The 25,349-nt window shown below is 45.0% G+C and overlaps 1 protein-coding gene across 1 annotated transcript; it reads left to right on the top strand.

Annotated features, from left to right (window-relative positions):
• The first annotated feature begins 6,010 nt into the window (after positions 1-6,010).
• On the top strand, positions 6,011-25,075 carry LOC131288318 (uncharacterized). Its single transcript, XM_058317439.1, has 5 exons — positions 6,011-6,205; positions 6,284-6,510; positions 20,863-21,258; positions 21,335-21,486; positions 23,424-25,075. The coding sequence occupies exons 1-5, from the start codon at positions 6,011-6,013 to the stop codon at positions 25,073-25,075; spliced, it is 2,622 nt and encodes an 873-aa protein (XP_058173422.1).
• Positions 25,076-25,349: the final 274 nt, after the last annotated feature.

Here is a 25,349-nt window from a genome sequence, read left to right as displayed (position 1 = left end):
GCCACTTCCGATCGGCTTCTCCCGGCCCGCAGGCAACGCACAGCTGCTCTTTCTGCCGAAGGGACGGGAAAATCGATTAGACGATGGAGGTTGAAGTTTCCACAGTGGGTCTTGAGCTGGAAGTAGTGGAAAGCACTCTCCGGTGTAAGGTTCATTGTTTTCAGTTTTTTTTTGTTTCATCAAGTATAAGTGTTATGGCTTCAATTATTTCATATTTATTCGAGTCACTTTATAATCCAAGCTGAGTGATGGCTTGATTACTCATTAGAGAAATGATGGATCGTCAATATAAAATCTAGCGCAAAGTAATTTTATTTTATTAAATTATTGTAGCACAAGGTGCATTGCTCTTGAAAGTAGAAATTTCAATAAATATAAAAAAATATATAGGGATGTAATTAAACATAATCCATAATTACTGACATTTTCTTACTTTTGATCAAAACCTGTACTTTACCTAAAAAAAGTAATTGAATTGAAACTGACAAAGCAACAGACGGATCGACTTTAACGAGTGTTTTACTCTTTCAAATACTATCTCTATATCAATGTCGATATACAAGTGTAAAGAATTCCGATCCACTATGCAAAAGTAGAATAACTAAAGCTTCTTTTATCACATCTTTTCATATCTATTTAAAAAGCCGATTAAACTTTACTTTAATTTACTGGGTATTTACTTTTTTACCTTTTACTTTTGTTAAAGTAGTTTGAATGTAGTTTTAGCGTAAATCCACCTAACAACATTAACGAAGCTTTTAACAAAATTTGCTTTTGAATTTGGTACAATATTATTTTTAAACAAATAAAGCTGTTATTAAAAAAGGCTTATTTTCCGCTTAAGACCTTTCGTGTAGTCAAGTGTCCAGTTGGTTTGAAGCACTTTCGCATAACAGTTCTATTTTTCAAATCTGATAACGTTTGAATAATAATAAAATAAATAAAATAACATCTCACACGTCACAAAGGATTCAAACCAATCAATTCCGGAACCATATTTGCACCCCTTATCCTCACGTTCTGCAGATACAGTCGCTTGGTGTTATTTGAACTATGTACGCAATTTTTCCACCCTTTTTTCATACTGTTTATGTTCATTTTCACCTTCCGCGGAGCACGTGGTCAACCGGGAGTCGCTCCGGTTTATGGGGCGTCCTCTGTTTGTACAACAATTAACACGTTTCAGTTAAGTGGATCGCAAGCCGTAATGTCTCTATCACCACGTGACGCTGCTGGTGGTCAGGCGGCTGGAAAATGTTACATCAGTGGAAAGAATAAAAAAAATGTTTTCGAGTGTTTTGAACTGACTTTTTAGACAAACGATGTTAAAAAATAAACAAATAAACGTGCGACTGACCGGCCAAGACGCACTTCGATGCGATGTAGGGCTCAATTTGGCATAAATGAGTAGGCGACGAAAAAACAACCCCAAAATTGCTCGCATATAGAGAACGCTGGTGGACTGAATGTTCGGAATGGAGCCATTTTTTCTTCGTTACTCCCCTCCCTCTGTCCCTCGTTCCCGGCATTCCACCGTTTCGTGAAGGGCGCGTGACCCGCTGGCGCTATTAAGCTTTCCGTGATTATTGAAATTACCTTCACGACCATGCGGGACGGCCACGGACGGTCCAAGTGATGGTGGAACGATTTAGCCGTTTTCCTTGTGGCTGCTACCTGCAAATTCCGTGTATCGCCACCATATCGAACCGTCGTAATGGATCGGCAATTGGTCTTGCAGAAGGAGTGCAGCGCTGCGAGTAGAACTGCGCCCGGAACACACCACATCGGCCACAAAAGCGGCCAGAGTATGCTGACTGACAGCATCGGTAAGGCGCGAGATGAATCGGCGAATGTCAAAACCTTCGAGATTGAACGGAAAAGTGTTGGATCTCTCGTGCGCAGAGTTTGGCGCTGGTGGTGCCTAGTGAGGGTTTTTCCCTTCCACCCTTCTTTTTCTGGCGTTTGTTGTTTTGTTTTGTTATTTTTCTCAATTAAATTACGTTAGAAGAACAACGCGGCCACCGACTATCCATCCCACTTTCGCACTTTTCGTAGCCAGCCTCAATCTCCCTTGCCATTACGAGCCCAGTGGAATGGATTTGTTTTCGTTTTTTTTTTTGCGAAAACTGTTCAAAATCGTGAGAACGACCGTCATGGAACACTGGCGAGGACGTATGTATTTTTTTTTTTCGAGTGTCGATCTTTGTGTATTTGTGCTCAAATCACCACGACTCATGCGGCCGAAAAATAATGCTCCTACAAAAATAAAACCCTCGAAGTTGGATCGAACAAACTTCGTAGTAGGCTGTTGCACGAGCAAACTTACCGTGTGTAGGATGTCTATCGGAGTTCAAGAGTGGCCCTTAAGTGTCTCGCGTCTTGTCCGCCATTAGGTTCCGTGCGAGGTTGAGCGGTGCGGTCCGGCAGCGGGCACGCAAACCTTGGCGAACTTCGGCGAAAGGGAGCCAATAATTTCATTGCCAGAAGGGTTTCAGATTCCTGCGCGGCTGATTTTGTTGCCGCGTATGCAATTTGCCCGATGATTGGAATGCCTCCGGGAACTGGACCGAATGGCAAAAAAAAACAGAAAGAAAACTAATAAAATGTATGGTGCTTAGGTATGTGCCTTTTTTGAAACCTAACCTAGAACGATCGGGAGCTTGCTATAGAACTCCAAACACTTCGGTGCAAAGGGAGACCGATGAGCATGTGAGTAACCTTGGAAACTCGTTTCCGAACCAAACGAAGACTTTAAATTGCGCCCTTCGCCTCGAGGGCGTCTGGTTTGCGTTCCGATTTTTTTTTATCTCTCTGCGTGCCGGCACCAGTTTTCGCCAACGCGGTTGGTAATGAGCTTTAAATGGTTTTATCGTTTATGAGAATTTTAATCGGCTTCAGGGGAAGGCCTTTACAAACATAAAGGTTTGCGTTTCGGCGCAAACGAACGGAAGATCACGTAATTGTTTGCCACAATCTATTTATATTAATGTCATTAAACCAATTTATACGTTTATTATATCTGTACGATAATAACACGTCTATTTCTCATTTGCTTCGAAGCGTTTTACAATGACTGGATGAGGATACTATTTCAAACTTTATTGTTGGAAATCTGGTTTTAGATTTGTTTGGTTCAATTGGTTAATTTTTGTTGTTAAAATTCTAACGGCATTCAGTATGGAACTAGTTATAAAGTAACAATCTTTTTTAAAGGCAAAACTGGTAATGATACTAATCTTCCCTCTATTTGAATTGCATTTTACTGTAAGGTCTATTCATTATTTTGAAACACAAAGCCATTGAGAGTATTAACATCAAATACACAAAATAAGCCTTGTCCGCTCTTAATAACGGTAACCCTCTGGTCGATTTTTCAAAGCTTTCCATTGCGAAATTTGAACTCTTTTGCACACTTCGGAAAATTAATCCTCATATTTATTCCTTTTATTACAAAAACCAACCCCACTTACACAACGGGGTAAAAATGGCCCCCGATTGGAAAACAATACCTTAAGCACAAGCGCGTGTGTTCGCATCATTCCGCCAGCATCGATTGCAACATACCACCTTGCCATCCGACCAACACAACCAGGTTCGTTTCCTAACGCGCTTCCAGTTCACTGGCATTCTCCCATGCTTTGCATATGGACGGTATTTGGTGCATGAGTGTGCGCGTGTGCGTTGGTCTGAGCTATGTTATTTTGTTGCTTCCAGTCGGGTGCCTTTTTTTTGCTGCTGCTCACCCATTCCTAATAGACGAGTTCAGGTGATCATAGGATATTTCAATAATTTTTTTCCACATTCCGTCTCCTCCCACCGGAATGTCAGCCATCCACCCACCGGCACACCGTTAGGCTCGTGTTGGTTCCCCTCGCGGATGTTATTTGATTGCCTCCATTCTCTACCCTCTTTAATGCGCCGAAGGCTTCGCGATGCGGTGTGGGAGATAAAGGTTGCAAACGTAACAATAAAGAAATGCAGACCCAGGCCGCGGAGTGGAGCATGAGATTTATGTTTTCCCCAGATGGGCCAGCCCCAGAGTGCCAATGTTGAAGGGAGCGCGAGCCCCCGCGAGCATTTGCAGATTGATATCGGTAATTAAGTGCATGGTGCACCGCATGGAAAGGGAGCTAACTCTTCGCCCCGCGAATGCCCCGGATGCCTTAGTTTTTTGGTGGCTCGGGAGACGAGTGGCAGGGGAGGGAGGGAGTGAGTTCATTAGGACTGCCCCTAAATATCAAGATCATACTCAAGGCAAACCGGGGGCACGCCGTTGAAGCCCGAGTTCGTTTGGTTTGCTCAGTTGCGAACTTATGTCTTGTCTTGGCTGCAGAAAAAAAAATCATGTCTCTCTCTCACACACACACACCCACCCAGCGTACAGAAATGTCCCTGAAAATGTGTCTTTTATAGAGGAAAAAACGACATGAGACAATCATGGGATATTCGCTGACAGCGGGTGAACACCGGGCGGGGGAACGAATTCTGTGCATTGTGGATCAAAGTTCTTTCCCGGTACCGTAACTGAACCGGAAAATTCTCAGCATTGCTTCATCAGCAAACCGCTAGTGGAGGTTGTTGTGGAGACGGAAGGCAACGGGGGGACGACCTCGGGTCGCCCCAAAGGCACACCCCTTTACCGACAGTGAACAATTCCACCGCCGTGCCACACATTTGTGGCAATATAAATGGCGTTGTTCTTCTCGTTTACCATTTCCTAACAGCTTGCCGACGCGTCCGGGAACAATTGGCCGGGCGCCATTAGAACGGGCGACATTTTAGGCCCGAAGAAAAGGGGGTGGCGCGTGACCTGGACCTGGTCTTATGTTGAGGTTGTTATAATTTGGTAAGATCGGAGTGACGTAAGGGCGCGGATGCTTTTCTGTTTCCAACTGGAAGTGATCGGCAAGATTAATTTTGGGTTTTTTACTGAAGTTTTTATGCTGACGATATGGAATAACTGTAGATTTGATATGGAATAACTGGGATCCGATTATTTTTATTTATATATATATATATAAGACACATGATTAGAAACATGTATATGCAATTTGTATGCAGGTCTAAATGTTCCAAAAGTACAGGTGCGTTTCGTCTAGTTGAAGAAAATTTCTAACAATCTCTTTGTGGTCTCGCCTTGGTCAAGCCAGTCTCAAATAATGGCGAGGAAAAATAATCGCGTTTTACATCACGACTCATTCAACTATTATTGGCTGAATTGAAGCAAAAGCTAGTGTATATGTTTTGAAGCAACGAGCGAAATAATATTTTATAATAAGTGCACTTAAGTTTAAATAAATAATGGTTTTGCTTCAACGCGACTTTGGTGCATTCGAGAAAATTGGGTACAATAAATTCGTGCACTTGTACCACACATGCTCAGTTTTACTCAGATGGGTTTTCTTTGTGGAGAGTAAATTAACAAAATCTACTAAAGAGTTACCTAAAAGAAAAGATAAATGATGGAAATAAAATAAATAAATAAAATGATTTTGAACACAGCATAGCAGCACTTCTTATTTTTAACAAATGAATTGTTTAAACACTTTTCTCACTGTACTTTTCGTTTTCACACTCAATAGTTTATTCAAAGTAAATTTGGAAATGAAACTAAACTACTGTGTGTTGTAAGTGGGGGATGTTTTTCCTTTTTATTCCCAATTCAATCGTGTATTCAGTCGACATTGGTGCTACTGGCCCTGACATTATACGCAAAAGTGCTGATGCACTGCTTGACTAACACACATTCTACTTTTGTTGGAAGGAAAGATCAGCTCAAACTTGGAGTGAACGGAATGAATCGATCAGTTTCTTGCTTAGTTTTATTTTTCTTCTCTCAGCATTACCACTTATTTGAAGCTTAATTAACCTACCGTGTCGTTAATAATTGGTTTTTTGTTGTTCCCTTCTCGTTTGCAGATAATGTAAAAGGAAATACACGCTGCTACCGCGCTCGTTCCGTACCGTACGCTAGTCTACGAAGTGCAGCCGGTCCCGAGAAGCCGCCAGGATGGCGCTCCGGCTGCGCAAGGATGTTCAGAAGGCGTCCTACTACGTCTGGTTCCTGGGCGCTCAGGAGGCGAAGGCACTCCGCGGCTCCCGGACCCTCCTGCCCATGATACCGCGCATGGTGGAGAAGTCCAAGGAGCAGGAACCGCTCAAGGTCACGCTGCAGGTTTCGCACAAGGGATTGAAAATCGTACAGGTAAGCGGCGGAAAGGTGTTAGTGTATTTATAAATCCAATATTTATCATATTGTTTTGTTTTCCTCTTAATCCGATAGGGCTCGGCTAAACACTTTATCCCGCACGGAGCCATCACGTGCTCGGTGCAGACGGAGGATATCGTCGCCTGCACGCTGCTGCTGTACAATCCGGCCACCAAGTGTCCGCTGCACGTGCACGCCTACCGGTGCGACTCGGAGCTGACTGCCCAGGCGCTGCACGATCAGCTGCAGGTGCTGATCAGCCGACCGGAAAATCAAAAGAGATTCACCGAGCTGGAAGCGCGGTAAGTGGCGCGAATGGGCCCCTCCTTTTTTCAATTTTCACCCCACCACCGTTGTCGCGCAAAAGGCGCAAATGCGTGAACGGGGCAAGCAGAGAAAAATCGCACACAGGCACAAAAAAAAGCCAACAAGGAAAATAATGTAAAACCGAAACAAACTTCCTGCCGGCACCGCCGACATCGGAGAGCGTGTACCGAAGAAAAACGCATTCGGTTCCCATGGTTTGTTTTCCTTCCCTGTCAGTGTTTGTGTGTGTGTGTGTGTGTGTTTGTGCTTTTTTTCCTCCATACGGGAAGGAAAGGCTTTATTGCATTTTCGTCCGATTTCCTCGGGGCTTCCCCATCGCCATGGGTGTTATTGAAATGTCGGGCAGTTGATCGAATAGGGCACCGATTTGCGGCGTATTGGATCGAATTTTCTTCAGTTCCCCTCATTTTTACCTGCCTTTTGCGATGCGTGGCGGTGGAAAAACATCCTCTAGTAGTGTAACAGTACCATTTGGGTTTTCGGTGGCGTAACGAAATGAACTCCCGTTAGAGAGTATGGGAATGTCAGCGGGGCAGAAAGATCTCCACAAGTTGAGGGTTTCCCAGGGTTGAGGAATTCTATTTTGTTTTTTGTTCAAGCTGCTAATGATTTGCAGAACAAAACCGTATTGCTCCAACATCACGGTATTTGGGAAAACCGTGTGGTCAGATATTCAATTTTGTTAGGAAAATGAGCAGTTTTATGTTAATAAATTCTTTAATGTTTGAAAAAATTGCTTTGTCCTTTGTGCTAGCTTGAATTTACTATTTTTCGGTTGATATTTTTCAATTCATTATCATCTATTACAAATGACTAAATACGAATAATACTGTTAAATTTCCGATTATTCTTTGATGTTCTAATACGAAGAAGCAATTTATCAGATCACATCAAACACTAGGAATAACGGAATAAATGTGTTTATGTATCGGTTCTCACTCATCTATTGATGGTATCGTTAACGCTACTGTAAAAAGCTCATTTATTTAAAAAACTTATCATCGAAACATTTTCCCCTATCCCGATCTCCCGCATGAGATCTCCAGCAGCGATTAGAATTGCTTCGCTGAAACAATGAGATCAATTATTGCCGCTTCGAAGACCATTTGGGTTACATTCTGGTAGCGTCTGGTATTGACGCGCCCAAAATTTGCCCTTCCCCCGTGGAGCGGTACGATGAAATGATTGACAGCCGAATGGGTGAATGGTAGGGTTCCCGAAATAAATAGAAGAAGTTAGAAGAGGAAAAACCCAACCAGTATAATTAGGAAACCTCCCAGTCAGTCAACGGTTACGATGCGGGAGATTGCATAACCTAACCGTACTAGCTAGGAGCAGAAACGGGAGCGCATTCCGTGGTAGATATGAAATATAGAAGCGAAACAAAACAGAAGAAACGTTTTACCTAAAGCAGCGAAATTTATCATGCTAGTTACGAGGTACCGAAAAAACTAACTGGAAGGAAAAAAAAGGTCAAAACACTTTGCCTAGCGATCTACGGTTGGGACGGTGAACATGAGAGAAAAATGAAACGGAATGCGACAAAAACTTGCGAAAAATTATCTCACACGCAATTAAAACGTACCGAAGCGTATGGATTAGCGTCGGACACTCGGTCGGGCGTTAATTACTGATAGACCGCGCACGTCAGTCCACTACGGAAAATGGAGATTGTTGCTCCGTAAGTTGCTACAACGGCAAGAATGAGAGTGGGGGAAAAGATGGGTGGACAAAACAGAAAACCAAAATTAAACGCAAATCCGAAATTCAACCGATTCCGGCGACGGAATTCGAACGGAAATTTTGTCAGACCGCCCTTAAAGGGAAGCAACCTTTTAAGGCCGTTTACGGACGGGATTTTCCATCGAGTTTTTCACGGGGCACAGTTTTCTAACCGAGTGCTGAATTGAGCCGTGGATAACGTAATTTCAGCTTTGGTTTTGCAACTGCTACCGTTCTTTTTGGCAGTAAAGTTGTTACAGCAACAAAGCGGCACAATATGATTTAATATCAATGTTTATTCGGTGATGCACATAATGGTGCCGTTAATTTAATTGACTATAAATATTGATCTTTTTGTCATTTTAGTGATAATTTTGTGTCGTTTGAAGTCCTACTGTCAACTTGATCATCATGGTTAACTGGGTGAGACTAGTTATGAATTGTTTCTTGGAGTAATAAAACGGCACTATTTGTCCCTGTACAGATAATTTCGATAAGTTAAGTTCGAACTACCTTGGGAAAATCAAACAATGAAAGGTGAAAACAAAAAAAGATCTCGCTGAAACGTCACAGGCGATAAAACCGATCTGATAGTAATAGCTAATAGTTTTTAGCAAGCGCAGGACTTTATTTGAACTACGCGAACTGATCTGATTGGGAATGCTTCGTTGGACTTTGCAACAGGTATCTGTAGTTGTTGATCAGTTTTGGTTATTATTTTTCAAGCATCTTCCGCGACCAACCTAGCCCACGGAATGCGCACGTTTGCGCCCTCCATGATGCCATGGCGGGAGTAATCGTTTTCGGTGGCGAGTCAGGTCCAGCTTCTCCAGCGAGGTACGCATAGTAAAGCTGGTTACGAAATGGACGCCAAATCGGTGTCGATCCGAACCCGACCGGACGGTGGCAGTTTGGTGTTTTAGGAAAATATTACATGCGCTTGCACGTTGACCAAGTGTCGCTGGCTATGTTACGTCGCTGGTAACGCTCAAACGGCCAAGCCCAGGGGCCGCCGGGCCGCTGCAAACCTATCCCAGCGTTCCAGATGTCAAGCAATTGCCCGTTTTGGGACGGTACGAGTTTGTGTCTAATTACCGACCGGCTGATGCTGGAGCCCAGGTTCCATTTCTCCTTGCGGCTGTGTGTGTGTGTGTGTGTATGCGTGTTCGCCATAAAATGCTCATTAGGTTTCTCAACCAAAGGCCTTATACTCGGCGGCACTTTCACTGGCCAGAGCGTGCTGCCCGGTGAAGGGAGTGTCTCCACACGTGATGTCGCGAATGGCGCACTGGGTTTCTTTCGTCTTTTCTTTTGCAAATCCTCGCTTAGTATGTCGAATCCACTGTGTGACCCACCCCGGAATGGCCCCGTTCGCCGCAGGAATGTGACCGATTTCAGGTGACACATTCGACGTGCCTGTCGCGAGTGATTACAAGCGAGCCTATGAGGACTATGCCTAGGCTCGCCTAGGCCGGGCAGATGTCCATGCGCGGTAATCTTGGCCGGGGCCGGTTACATCATCAATCTCGGCCGACGATCGCCATCGAACAATATCCACACGTATCGGGCCCGGGTTCCGAGGGCTCGCATACAGTTGACACGTTTATCTTGTGAAAAAACGTCTGTCATTTCGATCGAACCCTTACGATCGGGAGAGGCTCTGGTGGAACAGATGGTTGCGCAACTCGGTGCGCATCGAACGGCGATTGCTTCGATGACACAGGTTTTGGGCACAGTAGGGCGTTACGTAACGCTCCATGACGATCGATCCCTTATCGGGCGAGGGGACAGGATTAGATGGATTCTCGAACCTCCACCAATGGTCCATTGGCAGCCCGTTGCTAATCGACGCTAATCATGTTTCAATTCTTAACGCCTTGAACAACAACGACCATACTCGGTCTATTTGGGATTATATCATGAGTAATCCAGTTGCTCCAAGGCAACGAGAAGCTCAACTCTTCCTCGTTTCAAAACGGGCGTTAAACTGTTTGACAAGTCGCTTGGATTGAATTGGCACTTTTATGGATCAGGTTATGTTGCCTGTATGCGGCAACACATGCAGAGCGGAAATTACGTCTTAGTCAATCCTGCCAATTTATTCGTAGGATTCAAGCTATCGAACTACCCATTTGTATATCGTTGAAACCATGAAGGATCTCGCAAGCAGATATTCCCCAAAATGTTGCAAACTTTATTGATGTCCCATATATCCTATTGCATAAGAACAAACTATGTAGACTTATTATTGCTGGACGTTTGCTCCGTGCCAGGTGGTGCGGTGGTGGTTTTCAGCCGTTTGAGCTTAATCTTTACCATCCGCGAGCTGTGCGTGGAAGCGGTGGCCAACGCTGGGGTCGTCTTCCTGCGCCGTTTGCGAACCATCTTCGGAAGCATCGAGGTGCGATTGGAGGGTAACGTGGTGTCGACGGTAACCCTTTTGTCGTATGAGTAGTAGGGAATGAAATTGGTAGTATTCGCTGAAGTTGGATACTCTGGGTCGGAATAGTCCGGCTCCACCACAATCGGTGCTGTATCTTCGTCCTTCACTTCTACCGGCGTAGAGTTAGTAGAGTTGGCAGATGCTTCTGTACCTTCGTCCTTCACTTCTACCGGCGTAGGGTTAGTTGAGTTGGCAGATGCTTCGTTATTGGCGGTGGTCGTAGTTTCCGTCTCGTTTGTGGCTCTCGTAAACCAGTTGTTTAAACTGTACAGCATTCCGCCGTACAAAGAATAGGGTAGTATTCCTGAGAACTGTTCGGAGAAAGCCGCGTTAGCTTAATTGAATGGCAAAAACACTGATTTATCTAAAATTCTACCCGGGTAGCTGCCGGTGTCGTACGCCGAGGTGTTGTTGCACTGGTCCGTGCAGTCGGCCGAGTCTAAAGAAGTGCTTTATTAGGTCTGCATACATGGCACGTGTGTTGCTGCACGATACTTACCGTAGGCGTATTTTTCAGTTTCTGCAAATAACGAAACAGTTTTCTTAGTTCTGGGAAAATAATTACTATAGTGCTAGTGCTCTTCAACATACCTCTGGAAGTCCCATCGTTAGCATCGAAGATTTCTGTAATAGTATCGACAAGTTCTTACATCATTCATGAATTCAAATTCAAAGCATACGGTTGTTAGAACTAGTCCATTTTTTACCTGTATGTTTGCTTTTACGGTTGTCATCGCTCTGCCTCCCTGTGTGGTCTTAAATCATAAAAGGTATGTTCAAATATGTTTTAACTCTTTATAAACTTCTCTTACCTGCATCTTGCCGGTCGTCACAAACTGTTTTAATCGAATGAAGTAAAAGGCAAAAGAGAACGTTTAGTGGAGGTTTCTAAATGACTATTTGTAAAAAAATGTTTTTGCACCTGGTTGACTCGTTTTGTTGTACTCATTGTTTTGCTGGGCGAACCTTTTGGAGTTGTAGGCTAATAAAATAGCTTGTTATAAGGATTGTTTTTATAATACAAACAATTTGAAGCTCGGTGGTAGTCCAAATGAATACTGTATGTAACAAAACATACTTACACGCTTCGTAGTCATCGTTGTTTGAACGAAGACCCGCCATTGTTTGGTGTCGGAAGCGTTAGAACGGTGAACTTCAGTAGAATCAAACGGTTCTGCACTCTGGGCGGCATTTGCCTGCGTTTGTTGTATATAATATACAGGGAAACATATACAAGTAAATATAGTATTTTTACAGTCCAAAACTAAGCACCATACTCATGTGGAGGCTTAGAGCTTTGGCTTTTCAGAACCGATATGCTTACCAGAACCGCACTATAAAGGAAAAATAGAACCAACTTCATCTCTGTTTAACCTGTGTGTTATCAAACCGGTGATCCTCTACATCACTCGGGAGTTGTAATCACACTAGCGATGGTACTTGTAAGTTCTCACATAATATGATGTCAGTTATTGCCAGGAAACATGATCGCATTATAATTCGAATGAGCTAATAGAGTTTTAACAAACTTTCAACGATACTGATTATTCAGCAACCTATGGTCCTTCATAAAAAAGGATTTGTTAGTAGTCAAATAGTCAAGTAATTTAAAAATCGTTAGTTGGAGTTGTATTATTAATAGAATTTTATAGAAAATCCCCAAAACATATGATTGCTAGCTTATCAAAATGAGTACTTAACAGGTTTCTTAGTATTTCTCTTTTGACGTTCTTCAGTTTGTTTACTAAACGCATCTTTCTATGATCATCATTAATTACTTTTCATTTTTATTATCATGCATGGAATTGTAATGTTTAACTGTATTAACCCTTTGGATATGTTTATAATATTATAGTTTCCCCCGTCAGATTTTTTGTTTCCCTACTCGTTGGCCATCGGTGCGATGGTAGTTTTCCTTCTCTTTAGTTTAATCCTATGCATCCCCAGACTTGGGGTAGTGGTGATGGCCTCCGCCGGAGTTGTCTTCTTGCGTCGTTTCCGAACCATGCCAGGTTTCATGCTGGAAAGGAGACTAACAGCTGTGGTAGTGACCGTTTCGTTAGTGCTTATGCTCAATTCGGTGGTACTTGGATTTTCCACACGCTCCTCTTCGTAGTTGTAGTCGGGTTCACTCGTCGAGGTTGTAAATTCTTCCCTTATTTCAACCGCGGCGTTTGTGGTGACGTTCAGCGTTATCGTTTCGGTTGCATTTGAGTCAAGCGACCTGATGGTAGTAGCGTTGGCATTTTCGGTTGTAGTCATTGGCCAAAACGAACTAACCGGCGGAGCAAACTGTATACCAAACATACTGAAACCTAACGCGCGCGGTAACACAGGAACAGTGGAGAAGCGCGGCCACACGGTAGTAGCTGGACGGGAAGTTGTGCGAGTCTGTAAAGAAAAGCTCGAAAAGAGTCAGGTGGACACAATGGAATGTAAAGCTTACCGTCGCAGCTTGTATTAATTTCTGAAAATTAATTAAAAGAACATTAAACAATTGTCGTCAAATTGTAAAAGTCAAAGTTGCTACTCTTTGCAAACCTGAGGGACACCTTTCGCGAATGTGGTCGTCCTAGATGCCTTTAATTAACGGATCAAAAATTTAGAAGAAAACAAAAGTGGGTTACATTTAATTTTTCAAATACTCACAGCAAAAACACTTACTTGAGATCCATGTTTAATGGTGGTACGGGCGTTGGTAGTCTGGAACGGTAAAACAGTATAATACTACAGTATAATTGTCTACATCTATAAACTTTTCGATTGAACATTATATGCATTGAATGCTACACGATCGATTTGCTAAGGAATATCGAAACAGTATGATATAACAGACACACTATACTTCATATAAAACTTACCATACTGGCTTTCTTCGTTGAACTCACTTGGAACTAAAATATTATGGACTGTTTAGAATTGAAAATGAAATGAGTTTGATTCGAATTTTGGAAATTAAAAATTACCAGCCCTGAACGTTTTGTAGTAGTAATAGAGGCCCTACTAGTTGCCTTTGACGTTCCTTTCGGTTTTGCTGTAGTCTGCAACGAAAACAATTAAATATCTTCCAATATGGTAGCAAGAAGAATAAACTAAGTCCTATTTTACATACCGTTGTTTGCTTCTTAACATTTCCCTAGAAGTGAATAGAATTATTATATAGTTTTAAAGCAAAATTGCGGAAGTAATGGCAACTTACGAATGAGTTTTGCATATTACTTAAATCAAAACTTTTCCAAAGCTTCGGCTCGGCCTCAGGAGGTTTTACAGCTTCGTTTGATGCTGCATTAGGGAACTAATTTTATAGAGCAAATGATCATTGATCATTTAACATTTTTTCTTCTCTAATTATTTTTTTCATCCACAGAACCTACCTTAACTATTGTTATTATAATGAATAATAAGAAAAGAAACGGCATTTTGTAGGAGCTGGGGAAGGGTAGTCTGCCAGTTCGCAGTTCTTGTGGGTAACTGGTCAAAAGTAACAAAGAAAATGATTTAAAATTGTATTTTAAAGTAATTATCATTACATTTTTATGGCGGAGGAAACTTTGTTCGGATTCTCGTCCAGTTCTAAATTTGATGTGATAATTTACTTTTAACGAGCACCAATTTGCAGCTATTGGCGTTGCGGCGTTATGGTGATATAAAAAACAATTATTTATAAAACTCGTAGCTGATTTTCTGCAATGCTGACCGATTTCGGTGGTTTGGAAATATTCTTCAATGTTCGTAAATGTGTATATCAACGGTTTGAAATTGCAAGTTGATTACGAAAAAAAAGGTGGTTTCTTCGAAAAAGCTCCCAGCAACTAACGTTAACGATCGGGTTGAGTAACAGAAAATTATAATTTCCACAAAAATTACTGTACGCCATTTTGAAACCGAATCCGTAGGGCAGATGATGTTTTGAGGCCCGCACTTAACCGAACCGAAAATGATTAGCATATCTTGATCGAATTAATTCCCCCTCCTTGCCCCGGGACGCGCCAGTTCCCAGGACGGGTGGGCGCTCCCGAGTGGCACCATTTCCACCGATTCGAAACAAATCCACTCTCGAAAACATAAAATTGCCACCGGCCACCGAAAAGAACTTGGTCACACCGTACCGGGTGAATGATAAAGACGGTTGCGGCTGGGAAGGGACCCACGACACCACAATTCGCCTGAGCTACATTTAATGTTTTTTTTTCTGTCTTTTCCAGTTCATTTTTTCGCTTCCAAATTATCTCCAAATGATCTCATTACAAATTACGGCAACATCTGGTGCACGCGGCTTGGTGACGATGAAGATCTCGTCCCGGCCGTTTCTGTCGGCCGCGCAAAGTGGCAGAAAAAGAGCATCATTTAATCCACCCCCACCCTCGCTCCCTCCCTTTCCCCCGAGATCGTCGTTATCTCATGCTTGGCGGGGCGAGAAAAGAAAAAACCCGTCTAAATCTGGTGCGAGCTATCAGCGCAATCTAGGAGATCGCGCGTTGGAGCCCGCCAAAATGGATTAAGTGCTGCTCTCGATGGAGCTTTATGTTCGTTTATTTCGTTTTCATGTTTCTTGCATTCCTCCCTTCCGCCCCCCTTCCCTGTTGGTGTTGGTGGTCTCCTCTTACGTCCATCTTCACTTAGCGCCGTAATTACGCGGTGATGGATTGAGAAACCTTTCATGCTCTTGTTTTACAACCCACCACCCGACCCTTACCCCTCACCAAACATCGGGTCACACAAAAGCCACACAATGGTCGGCGAGGTGAGCGGGAAATCAACGCGCGCATGCATATATGCATGTGCGCTGGCCTTTGAGCTTTGAGAACGTTGTAGTGCGGTACGCAACCGGCCCCGACCGAGTCCGCCTTCCGATTGTGGCCACTTATCCAAGCGACTTATCCAACGGGCATCGAGGTCGGTTCAATGCTACGCGGTCGAACGTTACGATCGACATAGCGTGAAATGGGCAAAGTGTGACCCATGCTGGATATCACCAAACCACCCAAGTCCAGAGTACTGTCCTGAAGTCCTTGAAGTAGACTGCAAGTGAGAAGTTCTGTGACTGAAACCAGTATCGGTCCGTTATTGACCATTGGAGAAATCTTGGCGACGGAATTCAAGTTCACGTGCGTGGTCTGCGCAAGACCGCGCCGTTTAGTGTTGAACCAATATTTGAATGGCACGATTCGAGAGGTTGTCGGTAGGAAAAACAAAAAAGAAAACCAAACAGAAAACACGCAGTCGGTCGAATTCGTGAGTCGTGATTGATTTCTTGCGAGAGGTTTTACTCGGTGAACGGTCCCGAACCTTTCGCGGCCCACAAAGCAGTAGAACAATTAGGTTCGGCCGTTCGATCAACATCACGAAACGTTGGGAAAATGTTGATTTAGTTTTTCGATGCGGTTTATTTGCAGCCCTCGATCGAAAAAAAACTACGACATACGAGAAATTGACTTTAATTGTTTGTTGATTCAGTGCCGAGCGGGGCAACACTTTCATTGAAGTTAATTAACATTTGAAAGAAGCGAAAAAAAAAATAACCCCGAATCGGGGATGAACCGCAACCCTGATAAGGTAATCGCGGACGCTTTTATAATTAACATAAATAAAGATGAAATTTCTCAAAATCTGCCGATGGGAAAGAAACAAAAACCCCCGATCATCGGTCTCCACCGCAAATGTTTGCCTTCCTATTGATTTCACGCCGAAAAAGTGTTTCTATATGCGCTACCTTTGCACTTTCTCCTCCCTCGGGCGGCCGGCTTGTGCGCAGGCGTAATTAAACGTCAGTTTAAGAGGAAATTTATTTGGCAGCCCCGCTTGCGCTCGGCAGTTTCCTCACGGAAATGCGGTTTTTCGGTGCGGCCCGGGGATCAATCGACCCGAAATTGATAAAACCTACCAAAGTTCGTGGGACGATGTGCGCGAAGTTTGGCCAGCGCAAGGCGCACGGGTTGCTTTCTTGCTCCGTCCGTCACTTCCTTGCCGTTGGTCGGTTTCACTTTCAAGCTCCGATTTCGCATTTCTTGTTTTTTCAAACCGGTGAAGCGGATCCGGGAGGAATAAAGAAATGGAGAAATTGCGGAAAGAAGGAAATAACCTATGGTTCGACTAGAAGAAGCTAGCCGGCGTAAGTCATATAAACTAGGAATTACAAATACGCTGCTGAACCCCTAATTTGTCTTTCTACAAGCGAAAGTTCCTTTTATTAAGTTGGTTAAATACCGCAATTCCCCATGGGCTTCAATAAACGTACGCTTTGTTCGATTTTATTTGTTCGCATATGCTTGCGATCCGTTTGCAGCTACTAACTATTGTTTAAGTGTGTGTTTGTACGCTCGCCAAGTGCCGGGTCAGAGATGATTGGCCGATGTTGGTGATGATCGAATCACGTGTTCGTTGGTCGTGCAGGCATTGAAATCACCTTGACACGTGTATCGAAGCCACGTGCGTCTTTTTACTAACCATTGATAATAGATTTAAATTTTCGTCGAATTGAAGAATGATAATAAATCTATGAACAACATTTATCATATAACAACCGCGATTTGTATAACTTTCCCTTTCAAGATAGGATGTTTTGTTTTAAAATCTAGAAATGTTACACAAAATATAAAATTAAATTTTTAATATAAATTAATTACAATCCAACACAAACGTTTGCCAAAAACAACCACCACATTGAAGATAAATATGCAAAGTAATTGTTATATTTTGGTTACTTTTAAACTTTACAGTAGAACTAAAATTAATTGCTAATGAAACCTAGGAAGAAAAATATGCTGCAAAAGTTATTTTGATGTTTGATTTAGATATTTTTATTTGCAAAACATAGACTGCGTACTTCATGTTTCGATACAGTAAGTATACAGTAAAATCCATCCAGGCCAAGTTCCGACAGTTTGCACAAACTGTTTAGATGTACTTCATGTTAGTTTAAACTTCTTTTGACGAGATTCGACGATTTTCCGTTTAGTTCGCCATCGTACTGAACGATTATTTCAACCATTTGGAGTCTCGTTTACTTTTAAATTGTACATGTTTCGATCGACAAAATTTCACCGGTAACTGGCGCAATTATCGGTTTCACCATTTGTAATCTGCATTTGATCGAACGCGGCGAAGTGGTTCGATCGCAAGGGTTGTCTCGTACAGTGCCGGTTGCGTAGACCACTTCAGATCCTCGATGCGGATGCGGATCATATGCTTGAGAGTTGAAGATTGATCCACGGATCGGTCAGCGGAAAGCACAAAAACCGACACACATTCCAGTCCCGCTGGCCGGCTGGTATTTGCGTTGCATCATAAGCGTTTTGAGAACAAACGAGCGCACATTTTTAACCGATGCCTAGCCATTTGATTGGTCCGTTGTTTCGTGGTGCGTTTGTGCAACGGCAACGATTAAATCGGCAGCACGGTTTCACACACTGAGCGCGCGTAAATTCATTGACAACCGAGCGAGCGATGCGAGATTTTATCAATCGGTGCGGTTTTTCACAACCCCTGCTTGCCATCGTTTGGTACGGGCAACCCATTGAGCACTCGCCGGAGCACATTCCGATGGAGGTAAAGCGAACTCCACATCGTAGTCGGTGGACAGTCGGTGGCCACACGGCTTCTTGCGCCAGCTTTGTGCTAAAACCGTGGGCCAAGTCGGTCGGTGGTCGTTATACCTTCACTTTCCATTTTACTTTCCTTCTTTCTCTGTCTCTCTCTCGTTCTCCGGCGCTCGCCCTTGTGCCTTTTTTTTGCAACAATCTCGGCAAACACACCTGCAACAGCGCAGCACGAGTTTCATTTCCGCTGACCATCCCGATATTACGATAGCCCTCGATGCCGCAGGGCTGGCCCATCCTGGGTTGACAGCCTCCTTCCAGATGATGCCGATGGGCCTGGGAGTGAAGTGAAAAGTGAATCTGATGGCCATCGCCACCGGGGATGGCGGCGAAGTTTGCCGGAGATTTGGGTCAGCCCCAGACCCCAGCAACCAGATCCCGTCCGGACCGCAGATATGACAGGCCCGAGGACTCTCGAGCGGCGGCTCGAGGACGGCAAGCCCAGCGAACTCCGAAAACCGGCTGCTCCATCGTGGCTGAAAGCCATTCGGCAAACCAGGGGGAGCGGCGACACTTGTTCGACGCTCGATGTCGACGAGCAAAATTCCTTCATCATGCTTCGAAATTCTGGTTTTCTGCTTCGATTTAGCCGTCTCGTCGAAGGCGGTTGGGAAATCTTACGACCGCCATTTTGTCTGCCCCAACCAGGCGCAGCGGTGGCCTAGATGGGTCGGTATTGATCGCGAGTAGGGGGGCAGATCAAAACGAAAAAATAAAAACACGAACTGTGAAAAGATGTCAGCGCAACAAGTGTCAACGTCGTGGAACATCGGCGCGCCACGGTGAGCGTAAAGAAACGCTGTTTATTGTCGCTTCGGCACCGAAGATGGATGCTCTAAACTTTAGCCGCAGCTAGATGAGGCTCCGTCGCGCAATTTAGCAAAATGTCAAAACTCCAGGGCCATCCACGGCAAACTGCTCACGGAGAAGATTCCAATGAATGGCAGGTTTCGGTCGTTTTTGTCTGGTTAACTAGCCTGAATTTGTAAGACGATACTTTTTAGAGGCTACATATATCTACGACTTAACTTCTTGTGAAGAATTTTTCAAACAATTCTACATCTACAAATAATGAAAAGTAATAAGAAGTTTTTTAAAATTACATGGTTTACGAATTTATCTATTGAGCAAAAGTTATTGTATATGAATGTACATTTACAATCACAATATTATGCTTCTTTTATCCACTGTATACTGTAAGATTATATAATTAAAATCCACGTATAACAACATTTGTTATTGTGTCAAAAGAATGCCACACCAAAGTTTAGCTGCGGTTTAAATAACATATTCATGCAATTTTCACATTTCAAGAAATATTACTCAAACATGTTACTGAAGATAATACAAAAGTGGGGAATCATGTAAAGACAGTTATCTCTAGTATATTTACGTACGTGAGCACATTATTTTGTTCAAACATAAAAAATTTTCACTAATCGATGAAAATCAAAGCTATTCACTTGTTTTCGAAAATTGAATAGGTATTTGAATTTTTGAATTTTGATTTTTTTTTAATTTGAATTGAAAATATTTAAGTACTTTAAATGCAAAAGATGATAAAATATGATAAAGACATCGAAAAAAGTATTATTTGATGACTCATTAATGTTTATGATTTATTTTCTGGTTTCAAATTTTGAATAAATAATAAAACTTAACAGACTTCTTATGAACATTGACAAAAATAAGAAGAATTGGTTATGATGCCAACAGTTTTAAAATCTTACAAACAAACGGATGAACTTAATGGGTTATGTCAGTTTAACGAAGTGACCTATACAGCCATTCAAAACATACCTAACGTAGAAAGGCACAACATGTACCATAACCACAACCATGTGTTCTTCAAACAAAATCCGTGACTGACCGTTTTTCAGGTCCGTTTTTCACGTTTTAATAAGCACCGATTGAAAAGGGAAAAAGGCCCCATCGCTTCCCCCTCGTCGACTGTCTCGCCGGTATGGAAATATTAATCATCGTCCGAGCATCCGGCGTTCGAGTGGAATGTCTCGAACCAACCCGAAGATCTCTCTCCATCTAAGATTACCATTGCGGTAAGCTCGATCGATCGGTTTAATTTTTGCCCAAAACATTTATAGCTCGCCCGGGTTCGAGGCCTTTCGAAAAACTCGATCTCCGGCGACACTTGAAGCGCACTCGGCCGCCGGAGTGTCGATGCTTTGACACATGAGCGGTTCGCTCGGGAGAGTGTGCATGTTTTCGATAGTTTGTTTTTACTTTCACATTTTTCTCCCGAACGTGTCTCTGTGCCCTTTTCACGGACGAGGCGGCAAAATCGCTAATGGTTTCGGTGAGCCTATCCAAAAGCCCCGTCCAGTTAAACGAGAGGGCCCGAAAAACGGTTTGCCAAACGAGACGCGTTAAAGTGCTTTCTAGTCGCGTGTTGGGGAGTGTTGTTTCCCCTTTTTTCTTTAAATCAGTTGTTAACCAAACTCCGACTCCGGAATATGCGACAAGGGAGTAGTAAAAAATGACTCCACAAGAAGTTATAAATGATGCTCAGTCGATGACCGTTTCGTTTGGTTTCATTTCACTTTCAGGCTCGGTTTGGCCGCCCAGCTCACCGGCGGCATCGGTGGGGTGGGGGAGCGTGCTCGCCCGACCGCCATTCCCGACCCTTCGTCCCGCCAGCGCATGCCCCGGCGGTTCGAGTCGCCCCGCCGCTTCCCGGACTCGTCGCACGGCAGCGACACCGGCACCGCCAGTACCCGCGAGTCCGAGTGCTCCGAGGACCAGCAGCAGCACTCCCCGACCGGCCCCGTGTCGCCCCTCATCAGCCAGTCGAAGCTGTACGATTCGCTGGCGGCGGAACTGCGCGAAAAGCTGAGCGGCGGCGTTCCGCTTCTGCTGCCGACGAAGGACTACGCGGCGCAGGGTGAGAAGCATTCCCCGTCGGCCGGTGTCCAGGCCGGGGGTGACGTGGCGGCCAGGCGCGGGTAAGCATGCACATTGCACCATTGCTGCGGAGACCGACATTGACCGATTCCACCTTCTCCCTCTGTTCTTCCGTAGGTTCCGGAGTGGTGGTGGAGGTTGTCTGACCGGAACCAGCACGCCCTCTACCGGGGGCAATCAGAAGCACGGTGTGTCATCCCGCGGCTCATCCGGCATCGGATCCGACCTGGCCCCCAGCCCGGAGCGTCACGAACCGCAGAGTTCCAGTGGTAGGTATCCTGTAGGCGAAAGTAACCCATCTCATCGACCTATAACTGTAAGGTTGATACGCACAAACTATGTTCACGTTTCTTAGAAGAACTTATTAACATTTTTTTATAGAGCTCACTCTTAGACTAGTTTATAATTATGTTTAAACAATAATCATCATCAAACATCACTTCCTTTGAAGATTTAAATTTTCCACGTTAGATTATTTGGTTCAACATTCCAATTTGCTGACTGCGTATCTTCAACTGATAGAACTTGACATAATGAGGCATGAGTTAGACAAATATGCCCTCTGTTGGTAAGTCATGTTTGACTGGCCTTGAAGAATACATTTCGAGCTACAGGGTTATACAGGAATGCAGTAGTGATGAAGAAAAATGTCCACGAAATAATAAAATGTATCAAATGGTAGTTGCAAATGTAATGTTTTTTGAATCATGCAAACATTTTAGAAGTGTAAATTGATATAGTCTGGAGATTATAGATGCTTTTTGTAATGTTCGAATATTTTATTTATAGAAATGAAATGTTTAGGACAAATAAAGTCCTATGCTTATCGTCAATAAAGGCAGCTTATTTATTTGTGTAAACGATTCATCAACGGAAACATAGGTATATTAGATGCGAATATACGTTGACATATTTTAGATCACGTACAAAATAACTCAAATTGAGTAATTAAATTTGTGTATAGGCATTTTGAAACTAGCACACTTTATGGATTTTAATGAAAACAAATTTTAAGACCTATCTCTAATTTTTTAATGCTTTAATTTTTTCCTTATACTTTACATTCAAACACACTCATTCCCAGACGTTCTTTTTAAAAGCTGGGTGCAGATAAATGCGTTAAACAGGTTGTAATTATAGTAAAACGAATTACAAATCATGCCGCGTTTTTCTCGCAAGGAGTGCTGCTCCTTCTGATTGAGACTTTAAGAAAAGAGGCAAAGGGACAGGACATGCCGGATGTGGTCCGTCGCGCGTGCTGCTGAACGATAATTTATGTGCGCTCCGATTTATGGCGAGTGCGCCAGTTTTGCATATAAACATTTACCACCTTCTCCCAGCGTGCGGGGGTCATTGGCTGCGAGCACGCGGCATGGCGCGAATTACACGCACTATCGCGATTATGGAGCCGGCTGAGAAACACCGAGCAGCCAGCGAGCATGGGCCCGCTGCCGGAGGCAAACTGTACGCCCGTTAGGCCACTTTCTCACGGGGTTAATTAATTAGAAAAGCGGGCGCGTCTTGCGGGTGCGTCCTTTCTTCTGCGTCTTTGCCTCCCGCGAGAAGGTGTTACCGACCGAACTCCAGCGTGTTGCGGAGAAATGGAGGAACAGTTGTTTTTTTTTTTCGCTTCTTTTCGCCTGCTCCTCCTCCTTCGTCATCATCAACAACACAACACATCATCTGAATAAAACACAAAACAAGTTAAACCGGGCTGACGCGCACAGACTCCATGATTGCTGTCGCTTGAACTTTCACTTGCGCCGCGTGGTGTTTGCGGGCGTGCGTGCGTGCATTTTCGGATGCGCAAGATCAATTTGTTTGCTTTCCATTAGCGGAAGGGAACGGCGGCCCGCGCCGGTGGAAGGTTAATGGGCGATTTAAAAAATGCACAGCGAAATAGCTACTAAACACTCCCGGTTGTGCATTTGCTTAGCGGCTGTTGAGCTTTCAACTGGTCGATGGCTGTCTTAGTGTAAAGATCAAGTTTTTCATCATGTCAGTATGATTTTGGACGGATGATATCGACCTTAAGAGTCTTCAAAAGAGCTTCGTCGGGGTTGTGTGTCTTATTTGAATTTTTATTATTTTTGCGAATGTCGATGAGAGTCGCCACTTCCTGTATCATCTTTCCCGATCGCCAGTTCGATGAGATCCACTAACTCGTTTTCATATTCCGCTTCTCTCTTTTCCGCCGCTTCAACAGAGGACGAATGGGTGAATGACCAAGAGCCGGTCCTGAACGGTTCGCCACATGCCCGCTCCGGCGGCCGTCCGATGGAGCGTTACCTGCACGACGATCAGCCGGCGCCGCGTATGGCCAGCAAGTACCGGGACCAGCCACCGGCCGCGGGTCCCCCGACGACCTATCTGTACCCGAACGTGCGCGAAGAGCCGGTCCGTGTGCGTCATCAGCGGTCCTCAAGCCGAGAGGAGGACCGCAGCCTGCAGGGGTCGGTGAATTCGCGCGAGGAAGAGGTCAAACCGATCATCACCAACCACACGCCCCGGTACCGGAATGCGTTCAAGGCGGCTGGCGGCGATGGGTACGGGGTGGAGGAGACCCGCAAGAAGAAGCTTACCATCGAGGACAAGTATGGGGACGAGCGGCGTGATGGTTTGGTACGGCGAGGTGCCGGTCGTTATCCGATGGAAGGGGATGACCGTGTGGATGGCGGTGAGCTGGAGTTCGAGTACGGGAAGCCGCACGGTGGCCGTTACTTCGAGGACGAGTACGAACGGGACCGATACCGGGAGAATCTTACCGATCGGCAGAAGTACCGGGAGATCGTGACCGATGGCGGCAAGTACCACCGAGCGGTGGAGTACGATCGACGAGCCGGGCCCGGTGGTTACGTGGACCGGGTGGACTATCCGCGGGAGTACTCGCCGGAGCGTGTGCCGGGACGCGCGGGAAAATACGGCGGTGCCCCAGACCATCACTTTGCGGAGCGGCAGGATTTCAAGGTCGAACGGGAAGGCTACCATCGAGCTCCGGCCAACCGATCGCCTCCGATGCTCAAACCCGACCGGAGTCGGTACTCGCATGAACCGGAGGTGGCGCACGATGTCGGCGAACGTCGGCCGGTGGATCGACACAGTGGCCCCGAGGGGTACCGTGACGAGGGACGCTACCGGGCGTCGCACGAGGAACCACCGAAGCGTCCTGCCAAGCACGCGGACAAGTACGACGAACGTTGGCGACACGGCGAACTCGCCGGTCCGGAGCGGTACGCTGACACCGAGACCTCAACGTCTGCCTCCGGTCGACGCTACCACCGGGAGGAACCGAAGCCCCAGCCGGCCCCAGTCGAGCCGCGCAAAAAGTCCGTCGAGATACGCACCAGCTCGCCGGAATCCACCATGCATCGCATCTCGCCGAAGGATCGCTTCCAGACGGCGAAGGAGAAGTTCCAGCAGATGGAACGCGAGCGCCACGAGCAGGAGCGGCTGGAGCAGGAGCGCCTGGAGCGGGAACGAATGCTGCACAGCAAGCGTGCGGTCGAGCATGCACCGATCCCGGGACGTCGAGGTTCGCTCGAACCGGCCGCCGTCAGCTCACACGAAAGCAATGGCTGGAGCTCGGAGGAGGACGAGTTGCCACCGCGGGGACACGGATCGCGCTCGAACGGTAGCGTCGGAGGGGTGCCGACCATGGGCCACGGATATCGGGAGCTGACGCCGGAGGAACGCTATCCGGGGCTCGACCGAGAACCATCCACCGGTCGGCGCATGATGCCGGCCAAGAGCCTGACCAACCTGGTCAAGGGCTACAGGCATAGTTACGCCGAACCAAGACCACCGCCCGTCTCACGCAGCAGCGGCCGTGTCGGACTGGCTGCCGTCAATCCGTACTGAGCCCGGGAAGTGCGGGAAAACTCCCGAGGAAAATGTGTAGAGCAAATACTCCCCCAACGTTAGGGTAAAAGCCGCGCGCGGCTAGATTATGTAGACGAATATATTGTGTTTTCTTTTTTGGTTTTCAATGTGCCTTATAGTGTTTATGGTTCGATACATACTTATACCTACCGACCAGCGCCGGGTCGGCAACAATGTACATTGTAACACGCTACGAATGTTATACAATATGAGTTGAGATACTTTAGCAATAAAACCACATTATAGCCAAATC

Source organism: Anopheles ziemanni, chromosome 3 (assembly GCF_943734765.1).
Source record: "Anopheles ziemanni chromosome 3, idAnoZiCoDA_A2_x.2, whole genome shotgun sequence".
Lineage (NCBI taxonomy): Eukaryota > Metazoa > Arthropoda > Insecta > Diptera > Culicidae > Anopheles > Anopheles ziemanni.
This window is presented reverse-complemented; position numbering and strand designations above follow the sequence as displayed.

Excerpts from the sequence above, each read along its gene's own strand:
- LOC131288318 (XM_058317439.1), top strand. The coding sequence starts at position 6,011 with ATGGCGCTCCGGCTGCGCAAGGATGTTCAGAAGGCGTCCTACTACGTC. Across the intron at positions 6,206-6,283 it reads AGGGATTGAAAATCGTACAG|GGCTCGGCTAAACACTTTAT; the intron begins GTAAGCGGCGGA and ends TTAATCCGATAG. Across the intron at positions 6,511-20,862 it reads TTCACCGAGCTGGAAGCGCG|GCTCGGTTTGGCCGCCCAGC; the intron begins GTAAGTGGCGCG and ends TTTCACTTTCAG.